The sequence below is a fragment of the Coregonus clupeaformis genome, chromosome 17 (assembly GCF_020615455.1).
Source record: "Coregonus clupeaformis isolate EN_2021a chromosome 17, ASM2061545v1, whole genome shotgun sequence".
Taxonomy (NCBI): domain Eukaryota; kingdom Metazoa; phylum Chordata; class Actinopteri; order Salmoniformes; family Salmonidae; genus Coregonus; species Coregonus clupeaformis.
The window spans coordinates 35064749-35081866 of NC_059208.1; the positions used below are offsets into that span (position 1 = coordinate 35064749).

Below are 17118 nucleotides of genomic sequence, written 5' to 3' on the forward strand. Positions count from 1 at the left end.
GTTCTCATGATCATTGCAACTCCACAAGGTGAGATCTTGCATGGAGCCCCAGGCCGAGGGAGATTGACAGTTATTTTGTGTTTCTTCCATTTGCGAATAATCGCACCAACTGTTGTCACCTTCTCACCAAGCTGCTTGGCGATGGCCTTGTAGCCCATTCCAGCCTTGTGTAGGTCTACAATCTTGTCCCTGACATCCTTGGAGAGCTCTTTGGTCTTGGCCATGGTGGAGAGTTTGGAATCTGATTGATTGATTGCTTCTACGGACAGGTGTCTTTTATACAGGTAACAAACTGAGATTAGGAGCACTCCCTTTAAGAGTGTGCTCCTAATCTCAGCTCGTTACCTGTATAAAAGACACCTGGGAGCCAGAAATCTTTCTGATTGAGAGGGGGTCAAATACTTATTTCCCTCATTAAAATGCAAATCAATTTATAATATTTTTGACATGCGTTTTTCTGGATTTTGTTGTTGTTATTCTGTCTCTCACTGTTCAAATAAACCTACCATTAAAATTATAGACTGATCATTTCTTTGTCAGTGGGCAAACGTACAAAATCAGCAGGGGATCAAATACTTTTTTCCCTCACTGTAAGTATTTGATACATCAGAAAAGCAGAACTTAATATTTGGTACAGAAACCTTTGTTTGCAATTACAGAGATCTGTCACGCCCTGGCTCTGGGGACTCTAGTATGTTGAGCCAGGGTGTGAGTTTTCATGTGTGTTGGTTCTAGTTGTTGTATATCTATGTTGGCCAGGGTGGCTCCCAATCAGAGACGGCTGTAGCTCGTTGTCTCTGATTGGGAGTCATACTTAGGTAGACGTTAGGCATTCATTCATTGTGGTTTCTTGTTCGTGTTGGTTTGTGTTTGACCATTGACTGTCACGTCATCGTTTTGTTGTTTTTGATATTGTGATCATTATATAAATAAATATGTTCGCATTCAACGCTGCGCCTTGGTCCTCCTCTCTTCCCGACGATCGTGACAGAAGAAACCACCAAGACTGGACCAAGCAGCGTGTCCAGGAGCCATCGCCAGGGAGATCTCTAGCAGATCTCCTTCGCCTCCTCGACTGGGTCAAGCCGGGTGAGGAAGAGAAGGGCTTGACATGGAAGCAGAAGGGCGAAAGGCTGGCGAGGGACATGGAGACCTGGTCCACGGGTAGGAGAGACGCCAAGACATTTTTTAGGGGGGGGCTAACGCCGTGGACGACGGGCCAGCAGGAGACCGCGGCAGAGCGGCCCAGCGGGTTGGCAGAGGAGGCCGCCAGGTTACGGGGGCCACTGGTCGAAGAGGGGATGGAAGATGTAGAGGCACGGCGAGAGGTACTGGGGTGTGTTACCAGTCCGGTCCGGCCCATTCCAGATCCCTGCGTAGGACCAGTGGTGTGTGTCCCCAGTACGGTCCGGCCTGTTCCTGCTCCCCGCACCAGGCCAATGGTGCGCGTCGTCAGCCCGGCTCGGCCCGTTCCTGCTCCCCGCACCAAGTCAGTGGTGCGCCCGTCAGCCCGGCTCGGCCCATTCCTGCTCCCGCACCAAGTCAGTGGTGCGCTCGTCAGCCCGGCTCGGCCCGTTCCTGCTCCCCGCACCAAGTCAGTGGTGCGCCGTCAGCCCGGCTCGGCTCGTTCCTGCTCCCCGCACCAAGTCAGTGGTGCGCCCGTCAGCCCGGCTCGGCCCGTTCCTGCTCCCCGCACCAAGTCAGTGGTGCGCCCGTCAGCCCGGCTCGGCCCGTTCCTAATCCCCGCACCAAGTCAGTGGTGCGCCCGTCAACCGGCTCGGCCCATTCCTGCTCCCCGCACCAAGTCAGTGGTGCGCCCGTCAGCCCGGCTCGGCCCGTTCCTGCTCCCGCACCAAGTCAGTGGTGGCGCCCGTCAGCCCGGCTCGGCCCGTTCCTAATCCCCGCACCAAGTCAGTGGTGCGCCCGTCAACCGGCTCGGCCCATTCCTGCTCCCCGCACCAAGTCAGTGGTGCGCCCGTCAACCGGCTCGGCCCGTTCCTGCTCCCCGCACCAAGTCAGTGGTGCGTTTCGTCAGCCCGGTTCGGCCCGCTCCTGCTCCCCGCACCAAGTCAGGGGTGCGTTTCGTCAGCCCGGCTCGGGCCGTTCCTGCTCCCCACACCAAGCCAGTGGTGTGCGTCGTCAGTCCGGCACAGCCCGTGCCTGTTCCACTGGTGCCTGGTTTAGCACGGGTCAGCTGCTTCACGCCGGAGCTAGAGCAATCCGCTCCACCAGTGTGCAGTCCAGCTCCGGTCAGCAGGGCCAGACCGGACCAGGGGTACCTTGGGGGGTTAGAGAGCGAGTGGGGATCATGCCCGGAGCCGGATCCGCCGCCAAGGCGGAGTGCCCACCCGGTTCCTCCCCTGTGGTATTTGGTTGGCGCGGTCGGAGTCCGCGCCTTTAGGGGGGGGTACTGTCACGCCCTGGCTCTGGGGACTCTAGTATGTTGAGCCAGGGTGTGAGTTTTCATGTGTGTTGGTTCTAGTTGTTGTATATCTATGTTGGCCAGGGTGGCTCCCAATCAGAGACGGCTGTAGCTCGTTGTCTCTGATTGGGAGTCATACTTAGGTAGCCGTTAGGCATTCATTCATTGTGGTTTCTTGTTCGTGTTGGTTTGTGTTTGACCATTGACTGTCACGTCATCGTTTTGTTGTTTTTGATATTGTGATCATTATATAAATAAATATGTTCGCATTCAACGCTGCGCCTTCGTCCTCCTCTCTTCCCGATGATCGTGACAAGATCATACATTTCCTGTAGGTCTTGACCAGGTTTGCACACACTGCAGCAGGGATTTTGGCCCACTCCTCCATACAGACCTTCTCCAGATACTTCAGGTTTCAGGGCTGTCGCTGGGCAACTTTCAGCTCCCTCCAAAGATTTTCTATTGGGTTCAGGTCTGGAGACTGGCTAGGCCACTCCAGGACCTTGAGATGCTTCTTACGGAGCCACTTCTTAGTTGCCCTGGCTGTGTGTTTCGGGTCATTGTCATGCTGGAAGACCTAGCCACGACCCATCTTCAATGCTCTTACTGAGGGAAGGAGGTAGTTGGCCAAGATCTCGCGATACATGGCCCCATCCATCCTCCCCTCAATATGGTGCAGTCGTCCTGTCCCCTTTGCAGAAAAGCATCCCCAAAGAATGATGTTTACACCTCCATGCTTCACGGTTGGGATGGTGTTCTTGGGGTTGTACTCATCCTTCTTCTTCCTCCAAACACGGCGAGTGGAGTTTAGACCAAAAAGCTATATTTTTGTCTCATCAGACCACATGACCTTCTCCCATTCCTCCTCTGGATCCTCCAGATGGTCATTGGCAAACTTCAGACAGGCCTGGACATGCGCTGGCTTGAGCAGGGGGACCTTGTGTGCGCTGCAGGATTTTAATCCATGATGGCGTAGTGTGTTACTAATGGTTTTCTTTGAGACTGTGGTCCCAGCTCTCTTCAGGTCATTGACCAGGTATTGCCGTGTAGTTCTGGGCTGATCCCTCACCTTCCTCATGATCATTGATGCCCCACAAGGTGAGATCTTGCATGGAGCCCCAGACCGAGGGTGATTGACCGTCATCTTGAACTTCTTCCATTTTCTAATAATTGCGCCAACAGCTGTTGCCTTCTCACCAAGCTGCTTGCCTATTGTCCTGTAGCCCATCCCAGCCTTGTGCAGGTCTACAATTTTATTCCTGATGTCCTTACACAGCTCTCTGGTCTTGGCCATTGTGGAGAGGTTGGAGTCTGTTTGATTGAGTGTGTGGACAGGTGTCTTTTATAAAGGTAACGAGTTCAATCAGGTGCAGTTAATACAGGTAATGAGTGGAGAACAGGAGGGCTTCTTAAAGAAAAACTAACAGGTCTGTGAGAGACGGAATTCTTACTGGTTGGTAGGTGATCAAATACTTATGTCATGCAATAAAATGCAAATTAATTACTTAAAAATCATACAATGTGATTTTCTGGATTTTTGTTTTAGATTCCGTCTCTCACAGTTGAAGTGTACCTATGATAAAAATTACAGACCTCTACATGCTTTGTAAGTAGGAAAACCTGCAAAATCGGCAGTGTATCAAATACTTGTTCTCCCCACTGTACATACATATTGTATTTACAAATACAGTATATTCACATGGTGATGTTTCTATTAGTTAAAAACATAACCATTCAGTTGGGCCTTTGTATCTGAACGTTTTTACTCCAACCTCATGGTGTACCCTTAGAATGTGTAATTGCTGCTGTTGTCGAAAGGAGTAGTGTAAGTCTTGTAAAGTTAGGTGTTCCTTAATATATACATGAACATTTAAGTTGATACATTTAAAAATAAATTGGTACCAATGCAGTTGTCTTCTGTTTGGGAGTGACAGCCAATTTAGTGATTCATGCATTGTCTAATGATGTGTCTTATACTGGCATCCAATAACGATTTTTATAAATTACATCTAATTCGCTAAGTAAGGTCTTGGTTGTGTTTTCATAGATGATGTCACCATAGTCTAGGATAGGAAGCAGCAGCTGGGTTACTAAGGTCTTTCTAATGGATATCCCTATATAGGGAATAGAGTGCCATTCGGGATGGAACCTAAGCACTCAGACTGACAAACTCCCTGGCCTGGTCAGGCCTGATTTGGATGCGTCCCAAATGGCAGAAAATTCCCTATATAGTGCACTACTTTTGACCAGGGCCCATGGGGCTCTTTTTAAAAGTAGTACATTATGTAGGGAGCAGGGTGCTATTTGGGACGCACACGATGGATGACTCATGTTGTTTGTGATCATTAAATACATTAATATTGCATTATTACAGGTTGCTTGTTGTAATTAACGCTGATGATGAAGTGTTACTAACTCCAATATGCCAGAGTGCAAATTGGCGAAAGGACGTTTGTGATGACTAGCCCGCCGTCACAAATAATTACTTGTTTCAAACATGTAATAATGCAGTCCCTAACGCTTCGTCGGATGGTTGTGCCACGGTAAACCTGAAGTGATTATTTCCACTGAATACGTTCAAGCATGCATTCAACATGTCAATCAAAATTAAAATGCACTGCCACATTTAGTAAGTAGCATGTCGAAATCAGAGAATCAGAGACAGAGAAAACAAGTTGAAGCAATGCTAGAGTCCTCGACATCCATTTATTTTCTCCAGTCTAACTTCCAGTCTGCAGCCAGCCTTGTTGTTCTGGTCGGCTGCCCTCTCCCCTCCATCTCCCTGGTTCTTTATTGACTGTAGAGTGTAAGGCAGTGTTAAACCAGCATCGATGTAATAGTGGGCATTAGCCCTTTGAACTGCCCTTAATCTGACTTTAATAAACTCACCCTTCTGATAAGGTGACTGCACACACACACAAACACACAAACACACAAACAAACACTATTGGGTGGAGAGACACTTATTCTGGGGACGTTTTTGTGCCAGTGCCTGCGTGCATGCGGTACGTGCGTACATTCGTGTGTATGTATGAGTGTGTGCAGTAGCCCATTATTATGGGCATAGTAGCATGCCCATACAAAGACCGTCAAAAGCCCTTCTGCCGATGCGGTGTACTAGAGCCGTGCTCGAGATGCTACTTTAATTGGAATGTAATTGGAGAAGCACCATTGATCATAAATCGCATTCAGCTCCCTCTCCTCCCTCAGAGCAGATAGCACCCTTCTGTTTTCTATGCTTCTCTCCCTCCATATCTTCTTCCCTCCCTCCTTCCTTCTCTCCATCCCTCCCTGCCTTATGGAGTATGTCAGTCATGTGCAGTGGCGCGACGCAGAGGAACAAGGCCCCCTACTGGGTCCACAGCGCTAGGGTCAATCTCAATTCTGGGGCACAAACCACTGTAAACAGGGAGGGGGAGAGAAAGAGGGAAAGAGAGAAAGAGGGAAAGATGGGGATTAGGAGGAAAGACAGGAAGGGAGAGAAATAAATACATTGTAATAGTCCTATTGTGCAATTTCTTCCAGCGTTTAGTTAAGTGAGATTTGTTTTGGGTGCTTTGTTGTTTTTGAATGCTTCAGAGAAGTCAATTTATCGCCTCATTTGTCAACCACTGAAATGCGTCAGCAGCATCTAAATGGTGTCAAAGAGTCGAGAAATGCTTTCTTATTTAGTCTGAGTCTAGATGTGAATCAGGGTTGAGGAGATTGGCTGTGCACCGTTTTAAATACGGGCTCTACCACAATGAAAACTAAGGGCACCACTGGAGAGCTCGTGGCACAAATTGATTCTGAAGTGGAAGAGGAAAACACAAGAGAAAGAAGGCAGAGAAACGTGTGGAGAAAGAGACTGACAGGGTCTTTTATGAAACTGAAAAGTATATAGCAGAATGATCAACCGATGGGAATGTGGAGAAAGAGAATGAGCGGATGTGTATATGTAAAGATTGGATATGAGGGACGAAGACGATCATTCTGAATAATTTGGGGGTACAGCACATCAGTAGAGAGAGACACCCTGGAAGGAGGATGAGAAAGCATTGCAAATAAAAAATAACAAAGGAGTGGTTAACGAAAGAGACAAAAAGGGAGAGACAGAGAGAGAAAGAGGGTGTAGACATAGAGAGAGGAGGGAGGGAGGGAGGGAGGGAGGGAGGGAGGGAGAGTGAGAGAGGGAGGGAGGGAGGGAGAGAGGGAGGCTGTTGTTTTAAGATCAGTACGGATGAGTGCGTTTCCCATCTCTGGGGAGGGGGTCCGTTGGCTCTCTCTGTCTGTCATTCCACTCGTTTATGCCTCGCTCCAAGGGAGAGGTAAAGGGCACTGTGTTTGTCTTGGAGGCCGACGAGGGGGGGAGGAGGGGGGTGCAGTAATGCTCTTTTCAACATTAAATGCACCCTTTTTCAACCCGCTCTCTCATTTTCCCTTTATCTTTGTACTCTCCATCTCATTTTTCTGCCTCCCTCCTTCCCTCCCTCCTTTCTTCCACTCCCACTACATTTCTGCTCCATATACGCTCTGGCGTGTGGCTTTGGTTTTCACGTAACCAAGCATGGTTATTGGTCGCCATTACAGGGTACCCCTCAGTTGTTTTGGTAGAGTGTGTAGTAGAGGAAGTTCTGATTCCATTTTCAGCCACATCGATAGAACACCAGTCGCTGGCACTGTTTGTTTTCCATCTGTTTTGGACGGCCACCAATGTCTACACAGCCATTTACTATCAACCACAGGCTTATTGAGCCCTTGAAGGTAAACAGTAGAAGATGACATTATCTGATATGGGCAGTTTTTTGTGTTTTAAACTGTTTAAACAACACATCCTCCATCCGCCCAGAGCCACTGAAATGTGACCGAAGTGTAGCTAAAATGGCAGATAAGAATGTCCATGTATCAGCTATAACCACACAAGGGGGATGTTTTCCGGACTCAGATTAAACCTAGTCCCGGACTAAAAAGCAAGTTCAATTCAAAATGCCTTTTACTGCAGTGGGCTAAATCAGGGTCACACAGAGTGATTCTTGGTAGTCTTAAACAAATCTACTTTTAAATAAAAGTATACACCTCAAACACATGGTTATGGTTTAAAAAAAGAAGACATCTGTACCATGTCAGATATAGAGTTGAAATGTATTACATTTTGAGTTTGCATCCCAATATTACACTTTATCTACATCACAGAAGACTGAAATATAACAAAACTATTTGACATAGAAACACTGGATTTTCGTAGTAAAAAATAATAATTATTTATTAGTTATGAAATGATGAAAAATATTAATAACATTCCACCCATGAGGCCAAAGAGGGCGCTTTTGGTAATTGACTGCAGGAAAGGGCAAACGTCCAGGATTAGGCTTCATCTGTGCCCGGAAAACCACCCCAAGGAGTAATGGTAGTTTAGTTTAGTTTATTTCACCAGGTTACTCCTCTCAGAAACTACCATCACTGTTTTTGGGAACCATATATTGTACTGCACATGAAAGGTTATCAAGGTAGTTAAACTACAATAGAGGTGATTGAGAGGCAGGCTCCCCACAGGTTAAGTATGCAATCTGCATAAGGTGCTTATATCTACCTGTGTGTGTGTGTGTGTGTGTGTGTGTGTGTGTGTGTGTGTGTGTGTGTGTGTGTGTGTGTGTGTGTGTGTGTGTGTGTGTGTGTGTGTGTGCGCGTGCGTGCGTGCATCTCTGTCTGTGCAAGTGTGTGTGTGCCTCTTACAGCGGGTGCAGCCAAAGTGTGTTACACTAATGTCATTCTGTGGCCGTCCTCCAGCTAAAAACCAGGAGCAGTCTCCTCTACACTTCCCTCAATGTCACCTTTCCCTCTCTCTTCCACTTTCCTCTCTCCTCCTCTCCCAGCCCCTCTCTCTGTTTGTCATTTTTCCTCATCTGTCTGTGTTTTCTAATCTCTGTCCTTTCTCCTGTCTGCATCTCAATTCATCATCTCAACTTGGGTCTTGTGCTGAAGGTTACTGAGTCACTGATAGAGAGAACAGTAGGAATAGATGATCACAGACACTGACAGAGGGGAGAGAGGGGTGTCTCTCCCTCCCACCCAACCTCCCTCCCTCCCTCCGAACCTCCCTCCCTCCCTCCCTCCCTCCCTCCCTCCCTCCCTCCCCCTCCCCTCCTCCTAGCAAAAGCAGGGAGTAGTTGTGACCTGTGTGTACATGTGTCTGTATGTATCTGCCAGGCACTACCTCACATAAGTGCCCTGTATAAACACTAGCCCACTAGCCCACCAGAGCACAAAGCATGTTGGCTAGCAGATCACACAAATCTGAAACACTTAACCCTCACTAGTGCTGCTTGGCAAGTCACGAGCCACACACACTCCGGTGTTCTGTAGGGTGGCCTATGTATCATGCTTCAGCTGCACATATGAATGCACACCCACACCCGCCATTCGTAGGCTCGCTAAAAGAGAAACACATTAGTTGATGTTGTATGCTATCTTTACGCACATAAGGTCACATTCAGAGGTCCTGCATGCTTCACTAAACAAACTGGCTGCATTAGGGCCTTGCATAATAGCCTGACCAGCCTGAGCACAGGCAGACTCTATCTGAAATTCTAATCACCAAACACAGACATGACTATTCTAACTATACTGCCAACTATTCCTGCTAAGCTTTCTACAAAGTTTTGGTTAAACCGTGAAGGCCAAAGCCATTTCTTGAAAAAACACATTTGTATTATGTTTGGATAAACACAATCTCTTTCTTACTTTTCAACTCTCTTCCTCCAGCTCTCTCTCTCTCTCTCTCTCTCTCTCTCTCTCTCTCTCTCTCTCTCTCTCTCTCTCTCTCTCTCTCTCTCTCTCTCTCTCTATCTCGTTCTCTTTGGCTGACTTTCTCAGTTTCGCTCGAAGTTCAACTCTATCAGTTTTTGCTCACCCTCACACATTCCACTTCCTATCCCTTCCCTTTGTCATGATTTATTTATACATTACCCATCTTTTCTTAATAATCTCTCCCTCTTATCTTTCAATTTTCCTTTGTCCGTCTCGGCCTCCCTTTGTTCTCCTCCTTGTAAAGCACATCACCTCTCCTCTATCTCCATTTCGTTTCTCATTCCCCCCTCACTGCCTCCCCCTCTCCCCTTATCTCTTCCCCCTATATCCCTTCATCTCTACTTCTTTTCCTCCCCTCTTCTCTATCACTCCGCCTGGCTCGCTCTGCATTCCTCCCTCGCTCCCGCCCTCTGTGCTGTCCCCCTGCCCCTGACTGAAATTAAAACCTGACTGTGTTGGCTTGGCGTGTCCACCTCTCCCGCCAAGGCCCGGCCATATGGGCCTAAGAAATAGACCTTGAAGTATAAGATAAAGTACATCGAAACTGCCACGGACTCGCGGCTCTGTGGGCACTGTATATTTTTAGATAACCATTTAACATTTTTACAAGCTGTTTCTGTGCCTCTCTTTCTCCACCCTCCTCTATCTTCCTCTCCCCTCTCTCTCTCTCACCCCCCTCTCTCTCTTCCTCTCTCTCTCTCTCTCTCTGGTCTCAATCTGACAGTGAGGCAAGAGTCTGCAGTGATTAACACTGATTAAAATAGTTAACAAGGCTCTCTCATTCGCTCTTGTGTGTGTGTGTGTGTGTGTGTGTGTCTGTGTGTCTGTGTGTGTGTGTGTTAGACTGTGAATCTGTCACTCATCTGGCCAGGGTATCAGAGTAGGGAGAGGCACAGCTGTGGGATCTTGGCAGTTCAGATGGTTCAGTGTTTGTGTGTATGTGTGTTTGTTCTTGTGTATGCACGTGTGTGTGGGTGTGCATGTGTGTTGTGCTCAAACACTAATGTGTGCATGTGCGTTTTCCGGTTTGTCTCATTCTCACCTTGTCTTGTTTCCACAACCACCACATTCACAGATGAACACAACCCCAGTTTTAACCCAGAAGAGCAATATCAACAATCTGCAGTCTGTAAAAAAAATAATTACACTATGCTATTAGTCCCTCAAAATACGAATGGTCCCATATTAGGCTACATTAAAGTGTTTGTTCTGCCCATTGAAGGTGTTGATGTCTTACTGGCTGCGTCTCAAATGGCACCAAATGGGCCCTGGTCAAAAGTATTGCACTGTATAGGGAATAGGGTGCCCTTTGGGACGCATCCACTGTATTGAGCATGATGCCCTCAGCCACACCAAGTCCCTGACTGCATGGGGTGTTTTTGGCTGAGTGATTCTTTCAGCTGTACAGATTCAGACCCGAATCTAAGAAAAACGCTATTAATTATGAAAGGGCACAAGCACATTGCTGGGCTACAGTACCTACCACTCTGAGGATGGAGGGCAGGAGGGAGGGAGGAGAGAGATGGGAGGAGAGAGAGGGGGGAAAAGGAGAAGGGGAGAGTGAGGGGGAAATAGGGGGGAGGAAGAGAGAGAGAGAGAGTGGGTGGGTGGGTGGGTGAAAGAGAAAGACAGAGAGAGGGAGTGGGAGAGAGACGGAGAGAGGTACAGACAGAGAGGGGGGTGGAAGAGAGAGAGAGAGAGAAAGAGAGAGAGAGAGAGATCTCAGAGCTGTATCATCCCAAATATAGCCAGACCGAAATGGCTAGCCTATCTAAAACGTTAGTGTTGTCTGGGCCACAGTACAGCCCAGGCCAAATCAGACCAGGCCCCACAGCAAAGAAAGATGACACAGCCAAGGCTTTGTTCCAATCGTCTTCAAAAACTCCTCAATGCGGTGGTGTGACAGCGTGCCAAGCAGGGATCTGCTGCCCACGACCATTCCGAGTGCCACTTTCCAACGACGAGAGAGAGAGAGAGAGAGAGAGAGAGAGAGAGAGAGAGAGAGAGAGAGAGAGAGAGAGAGAGAGAGAGAGAGAGAGAGAGAGAGAGAGAGAGAGAGAGAGAGAGAGAGAGAGAGAGAGAGAGAGAGAGAGAGAGAGAGAGAGAGAGAGAGAGAGAGAGAGAGAGAGAGAGAGAGAGGTATTCTTTACACCAATTATCTCATGTGTGATCTTGGATGCTGTCCTCCATAACTGTCATCTCTGCTGGGCTCTTGTCGTGGTCTATCATTTTTAATCTTCTCTGTTGTCTCCTGCTTCTCAGCTGGTGTCACTGGGTATGTTTGAAATGGCGCCCTGGTCCCTTTATAGTGAATAAAGCCCCATAGGGCTCTAGTCAAAAGTGGTGCACTAAATAGACTAAATAGGGTATAGGGTGCCATTTCGGACGCAGCCACTGTGCTGTAGTGCCGGGCATTTCCATGATGAGATGGCAAAGCATACGCATTCATTCATTAATATGATCACCATAGCCACCTGCTACAAACTACAACATGGACTTTAGAAATGAGATTTTAGGATAATACAAGATTATACATTGTGCCCTATGACCAATTCTGGAGTGGGATTTCAATGATGGGGGGTTTTGTGAATTTGGAAAGTATGAGATTATTGTTGGGTATTATTATGCTGCACTTGGTTTAGCACCTACTTTGCCCTCCCTCTGCCATGTAATTCCAGCTAATGCCCACCTTTGTCTTCTCAATATGGTTGGCGGTCCTTGACCAGCCAGCCACTTAACTGTTTAATGATTGATTGATTGATTGATTTCAGTTGATTTCATTGACTTTATTGCGTCAAAATACATATACACACAGTACATACATCTTTTAACTTTTCAGGGATGACACAAAGTCAATGACTTATTTCCATTGTGTTCCCTTATTTCCATTCATAAGAACCTTGAATCCAAATTAGAAAAATACAAATAAAATTGCAATCATCCTACAGCATAACTACACTTGCAGACTGTCTTTATCTGGGTATTGCATAGACACGGAGTCAGAATAAAGAACTTGCCTTGGAGAAAACATTGACATACTGTAAGTTCACCCAATTGAATGCTTTATCACAGAGAATACCTTGAGAATACATGAACGTATATATTCTCACCTGTTATGTAAGGTCTTTATGTACCTGCCACCCAAGTCATGGCCCTGGGAAAGCGAGAGAGAGAGAACGAGAGAGAGAGAGGGAGAAAGAGACGGAATATAGAGAGACAGAATAGAGTGCCAGTCAATTATTCAGGAAGCGAAATATGGTCCATCTTCCACCGCTCTGGCTGCTCTAAACCTGTATGGCCTGGACTCACCTTATACCAGGATACAGATTTAGTCGCTAGCTTAGTAGTTCTCCTCAGCACTGCTCCAGTGTGCTGTAGCATGTGGCGTTTAGCATTATCGGTGCACTCCTGTGTAATGTGTAAATAAGTACAGTGGGTGTCTTCGCTTGGCTGTGTAAGGCAAGCTGTAGGTTGTTTGCACAAACAGATATTTTAAAGGGACAGGTTATTTTAAGAAGGGATCAAATATTCATTGCGGCAGAGAGGCCTGCCCTGGAGCATACATACTGTGTGTTTTTCTCCTTTCTGTGTGAGTATGTTGGAATTATTTTCACACAGTGTGCTATATGGGATATATGGGTAACTGTATGTGGACAATGTCTGTATAAGGATAAGCAATGTATGTGTGTTGATATGCTCACGAGCACAGCTTTGCATACCGTGGATTTGTGTGTGTGTGTATGCACGTTTGCGTAAATCCCTGCAGTTGTTCTGGCTTAGACATAAAAGGCCACGCTACTCTATTGGGCTTCCTGAGGTTGGCACTGTGATGAAGGCCCAGACTAAATATGGGTAGCACTCTTTTTCTCATCTCACTCTTCCTTTCTCCCCCTTTCTCATTCCCCCCCCCCTCTCTCTGTCTTGCGCTCTCTCTCTCTCTCTCTCTCTCTCTCTCTCTCTCTCTCTCTCTCTCTCTCTCTCTCTCTCTCAGTGCCAACCCAAAGGAGAGGCTTAAAGAGTTAGGTTTGAGAAAGCTAACACCCCACTGTGGTAGACTTCCTATGAGAGCTGCTGAGGCTCTCATACAACGCACTTCAAAGCTCATACGCTGCTCTTTGAAACCTTGGAAGTAGGTATGGTTCTGTTCTCTAATGGCTTCAGTGTGTTTCTTCCTGAGTTTACTTTTCTATAATTATAGGGCTTATTTTGTCTGTTTATTTCTTGGGCTGTTCGCTGGCATTCTTTGTTTTTCGGTCCATGTGTTTGTCTGTTGGCGGTGTATGTGTGTGTGTGTGTCTCTTACACGAGTCAAATGTAATAGAGTCTGTTGCACATGTTGTTAATGGTTCCCGTTCATACAAAGACCTGTACATAGCTAGACATGACCGCCTTGTCGACCTGATAGCTACTGAGGTGAGAGGCTGGTTTGATGTTGATGAAAATGTGTTTTCTTGTATACCAAATATGCCAGATATTGTTGTGGTGGGGAGAACAGAGGGAGGTGTCCATTTTGGAAGTGGGTTGCTTGTTTCACTCTTACATGGAGCAGGCCTTTGCTGACAAGTTACTGAAATACCAACCCCTCGTGTCATGCCTGAACAGCCTCGGTTATCAGTGCAAGCGTGTGGTGCTGATATTCGGGAGTCTCGGCCATATATACTGAACAAAAATATAAACGCAACATGCAACAATTTCAAAGATTTTACTGAGTTACAGTTCATATAAGGAAATCAGTCAATTGAAATAAATTCATTAGGCTCTAATCTATGGATTTCACATGACTGGGAATACAGATATGCATCTGTTAGTCACAGATACTTAAAAAAAGAAAATGGGCCTAGGATCTCTGTCACGCCCTGGCTCTGGGGACTCTTTAGAGTTGAGCCAGTGTGTGTAGTTTCTAGGTTATATTTTCTATGTTTAGGTTCTAGATCGTTTAGATCTATGTTGGCCAGGGTGGTTCCCAATCAGAGGCAGCTGTAGCTCGTTGTCTCTGATTGGGGACCATACTTAGGCAGCCTGTTCGGTGTGGGATCTTGTTCCGGATAGGTATGTTATTTAGTCTACCTAGGACTTCACGTATCGTTTGTTTGTTGTTTTGTCGTGTGTTAAGTACGTTAAATAAATATGTACGCTTATCACGCTGCGCCTTGGTCCGTCTCGTACGTAAACGATCGTGACAGAAGATCCCACCAATCCTGGATCAAGTAGCGTGATGAGGAGAGAGGATGGACTTGGGAGGAGATGAGTCTGGCAAGAGGGATGGGAGAGACAAGCCCAAAAATTTTTTAGGGGGGGGCTCAAGCCGTGGACGACGCGGCAGCAGGAGGCCGCGATAGAGCGGTTCAGCCGTTTAGCAGAGGAGGCCGCCAGATTAAGGGGGTCATTGGTGCAGAGGGAGCAGAAGGAAAGTGTAGAGGCACGGCGAGAGGAGCTGGTTAGGCAGCAGAAGGAGCGGGGGTTAATGAAGGAACTCAGTCCCGCTCCTCGCACTAATCAAGTGGTGCGTGTCGCCAGTCCGGTCCGGCCCGTTCCTGATTCCCGCACTAAGCCAGTGGTGGGTGTTCCCAGCCCAGTCCGGCCCGTTCCTGCTCCCCGCACCAAGCCAGCTGCTCCACTCCGGAGCCAGAGCAATCCGCTCCACCGGGGTCCAGTCCAGCTCCGGTCAGCCGCTCCACTCCGGAGCCAGAGAAGTCCGCTCCACCGGTGCCCAGTCCAGCTCTGGTCAGCGGCTCCAGTCCAGAGTCCACCGTCGTCGGGTAGATTCACCGTCGTCGGGTCCAGCTCCAGTCAGCGGTGCTAGACCAGACCAGGGGCACAACTGGGAGGTGGAGAGAAAGTGGTGGTCACGCCCGGAGCCGGATCCACCTCCGAGGTGGAATGCCCACCCGGCCCCTACCCTGTTTATGTTTATGTGGCGCGGTCGGAGTCCGCACCTTTGGGGGGTACTGTCACGCCCTGGCTCTGGGGACTCTTTAAAGTTGAGCCAGGGTGTGTAGTTTCTAGGTTATATTTTCTATGTTTAGGTTCTAGATCGTTTAGATCAGGGGTGTCAAACTCATTTTAGCTCAGGGGCCACATGGAGGAAAATCTATTCCCAAGTGGGCCGGACCGGAAAAATCATGGTATATATATAACTTAAAAACAACAACTTCAGATTGTTTTCTTTGTTTTAATACGATCAACATACAACATAAAGCTGGAGCCTGAGGACAGTGTGTCCAAAATAGTACAAGCACAACATCACTATTAATCATAAAACACGTCAAGTTTATTTGAAAATTCTAAAGAAAAAGAACACACAAACACACAATGCCTCAGTGATTAACAGAACTGTTTCACAGATCACAGAACTATATCAGGGTGTCATTTCTCAGGCAGAAATGTAGATAAAAATAATGAAATCCTGTTCCCCAAACAAGTGCAAGAACCACAGAGTCAAGAATAGGTTAAATATACAAATAAAATAAAAACAATTAAAACAATAGCACAGCAACATAAAAACATATAAACATAAAGCTGGAGCCTGAGGACAGTGTCCAAAAGCACAACATCACTATTAGTCATAAAACACCTCAAGTTATTTGAAAGTTCTGAGGACAAAGAACACACAAACACACAATGCCTCAGTGATTAACAGAACTGTTTCACAGATCACATAACTATATCAGAGTGTCATTTCTCAGGTAGAAATGTAGATAAAAATAATGAAATCCTGTTCCCCAAACAAGTGAAAGAACCACAGAGTCAAGAATAGGTTAAATATACAAATAAAATAAAAACAATTAAAAACAATAGCACATCAACATAAAAACATATAAACATAAAGCTGGAGCCTGAGGACAGTGTCCAAAAGCACAACATCACTATTAATCATAAAACACCTCAAGTTATTTGAAAGTTCTGAGGACAAAGAACACACAAACACACAATGCCTCAGTGATTCACAGAAGTATATCACAGATCACAGAACTATATCAGGGTGTCATTTCTCAGGCAGAAATGTAGATAAAAATAATGAAATCCTGTTCCCCAAACAAGTGCAAGAACCACAGAGTCAAGAATAGGTTAAATATACAAATAAAATAAAATCAATTAAAAACAATAGCACATCAACATAAAAACATATAAACATAAATCTGAAAGCGTTGCTCAAACTCCCGTAACAGTCCCGTTATTTTATCTTTGAACCGCTTCATGTCTGCCACATGTTGGGTCGCGCACACATTTTTCAGACAGGGGAAGTGAGCTGCATCACCACCGGCAAGTTGCGTCTCTCACAATGACAGCTTCAACTTGAAAGAACGTATGCTGTCATAATACTGCGTGACAACTTTGTTGCGCCCTTGCAGCTGTTTGTTCAAGTTATTCAGGTGCTCTGTAACATCCACCATAAATGCAAGGTCCTGCATCCATTCTGCGGAATGAAATTCTAACACTGGTTTGCCCTTTTCTTCCATGAACTGTTCAATTTCTTCTCGTAAATCAAAGAAACGCCTCAGCACAGCACCCTCGGCTTAACCATCTTACCTCAGTGTGGTATGGCAGGCCATAGATGTGGTCTTTCTCTCTGAGAAGGCTGTCAAACTGACGGTGATTCAGGCTTCTGGATCGGATGAAATTAACAGTTTGGATGACCACCTTCATGACGTTATCCATCTTTAATGACTTGCAACACAAAGCCTCCTGGTGCAAAATACAGTGAAAAGTCAAAAAATCACGTCCTCCATTTGCAGATTGCACTTTCTCTCTGAACTTTGTCACAACGCCTGCTTTTTTCCCGATCATTGAGGGCGCACCATCTGTAGCCAGGCTGACAGCGCGGGACCAGTCCACTCCGACCCTGTCCAGCTGCGCCGACGAGGTGCGGTAAAAATATCAGCTGCTGTCGTTGTATCTGTCATCGGCAC

General features: G+C 46.7%; 1 protein-coding gene across 2 annotated transcripts in view; it reads left to right on the top strand.

Moving 5' to 3' along the window:
- Positions 1–17118, top strand: part of LOC121586306 (ephrin-A3) — a 104653-nt gene that overhangs the window by 69374 nt on the left and 18161 nt on the right. The window contains exon 2 of one of the 2 annotated variants that reach the window (XM_041902899.1): positions 13200–13337. The exons of the other annotated variant lie outside the window; for it this stretch is intronic. Within the exon in view, the coding sequence (XP_041758833.1) occupies positions 13200–13337 (138 nt within the window). The remainder of the gene's footprint in view (positions 1–13199; positions 13338–17118) is intronic. 2 annotated transcript variants of the gene reach the window in all.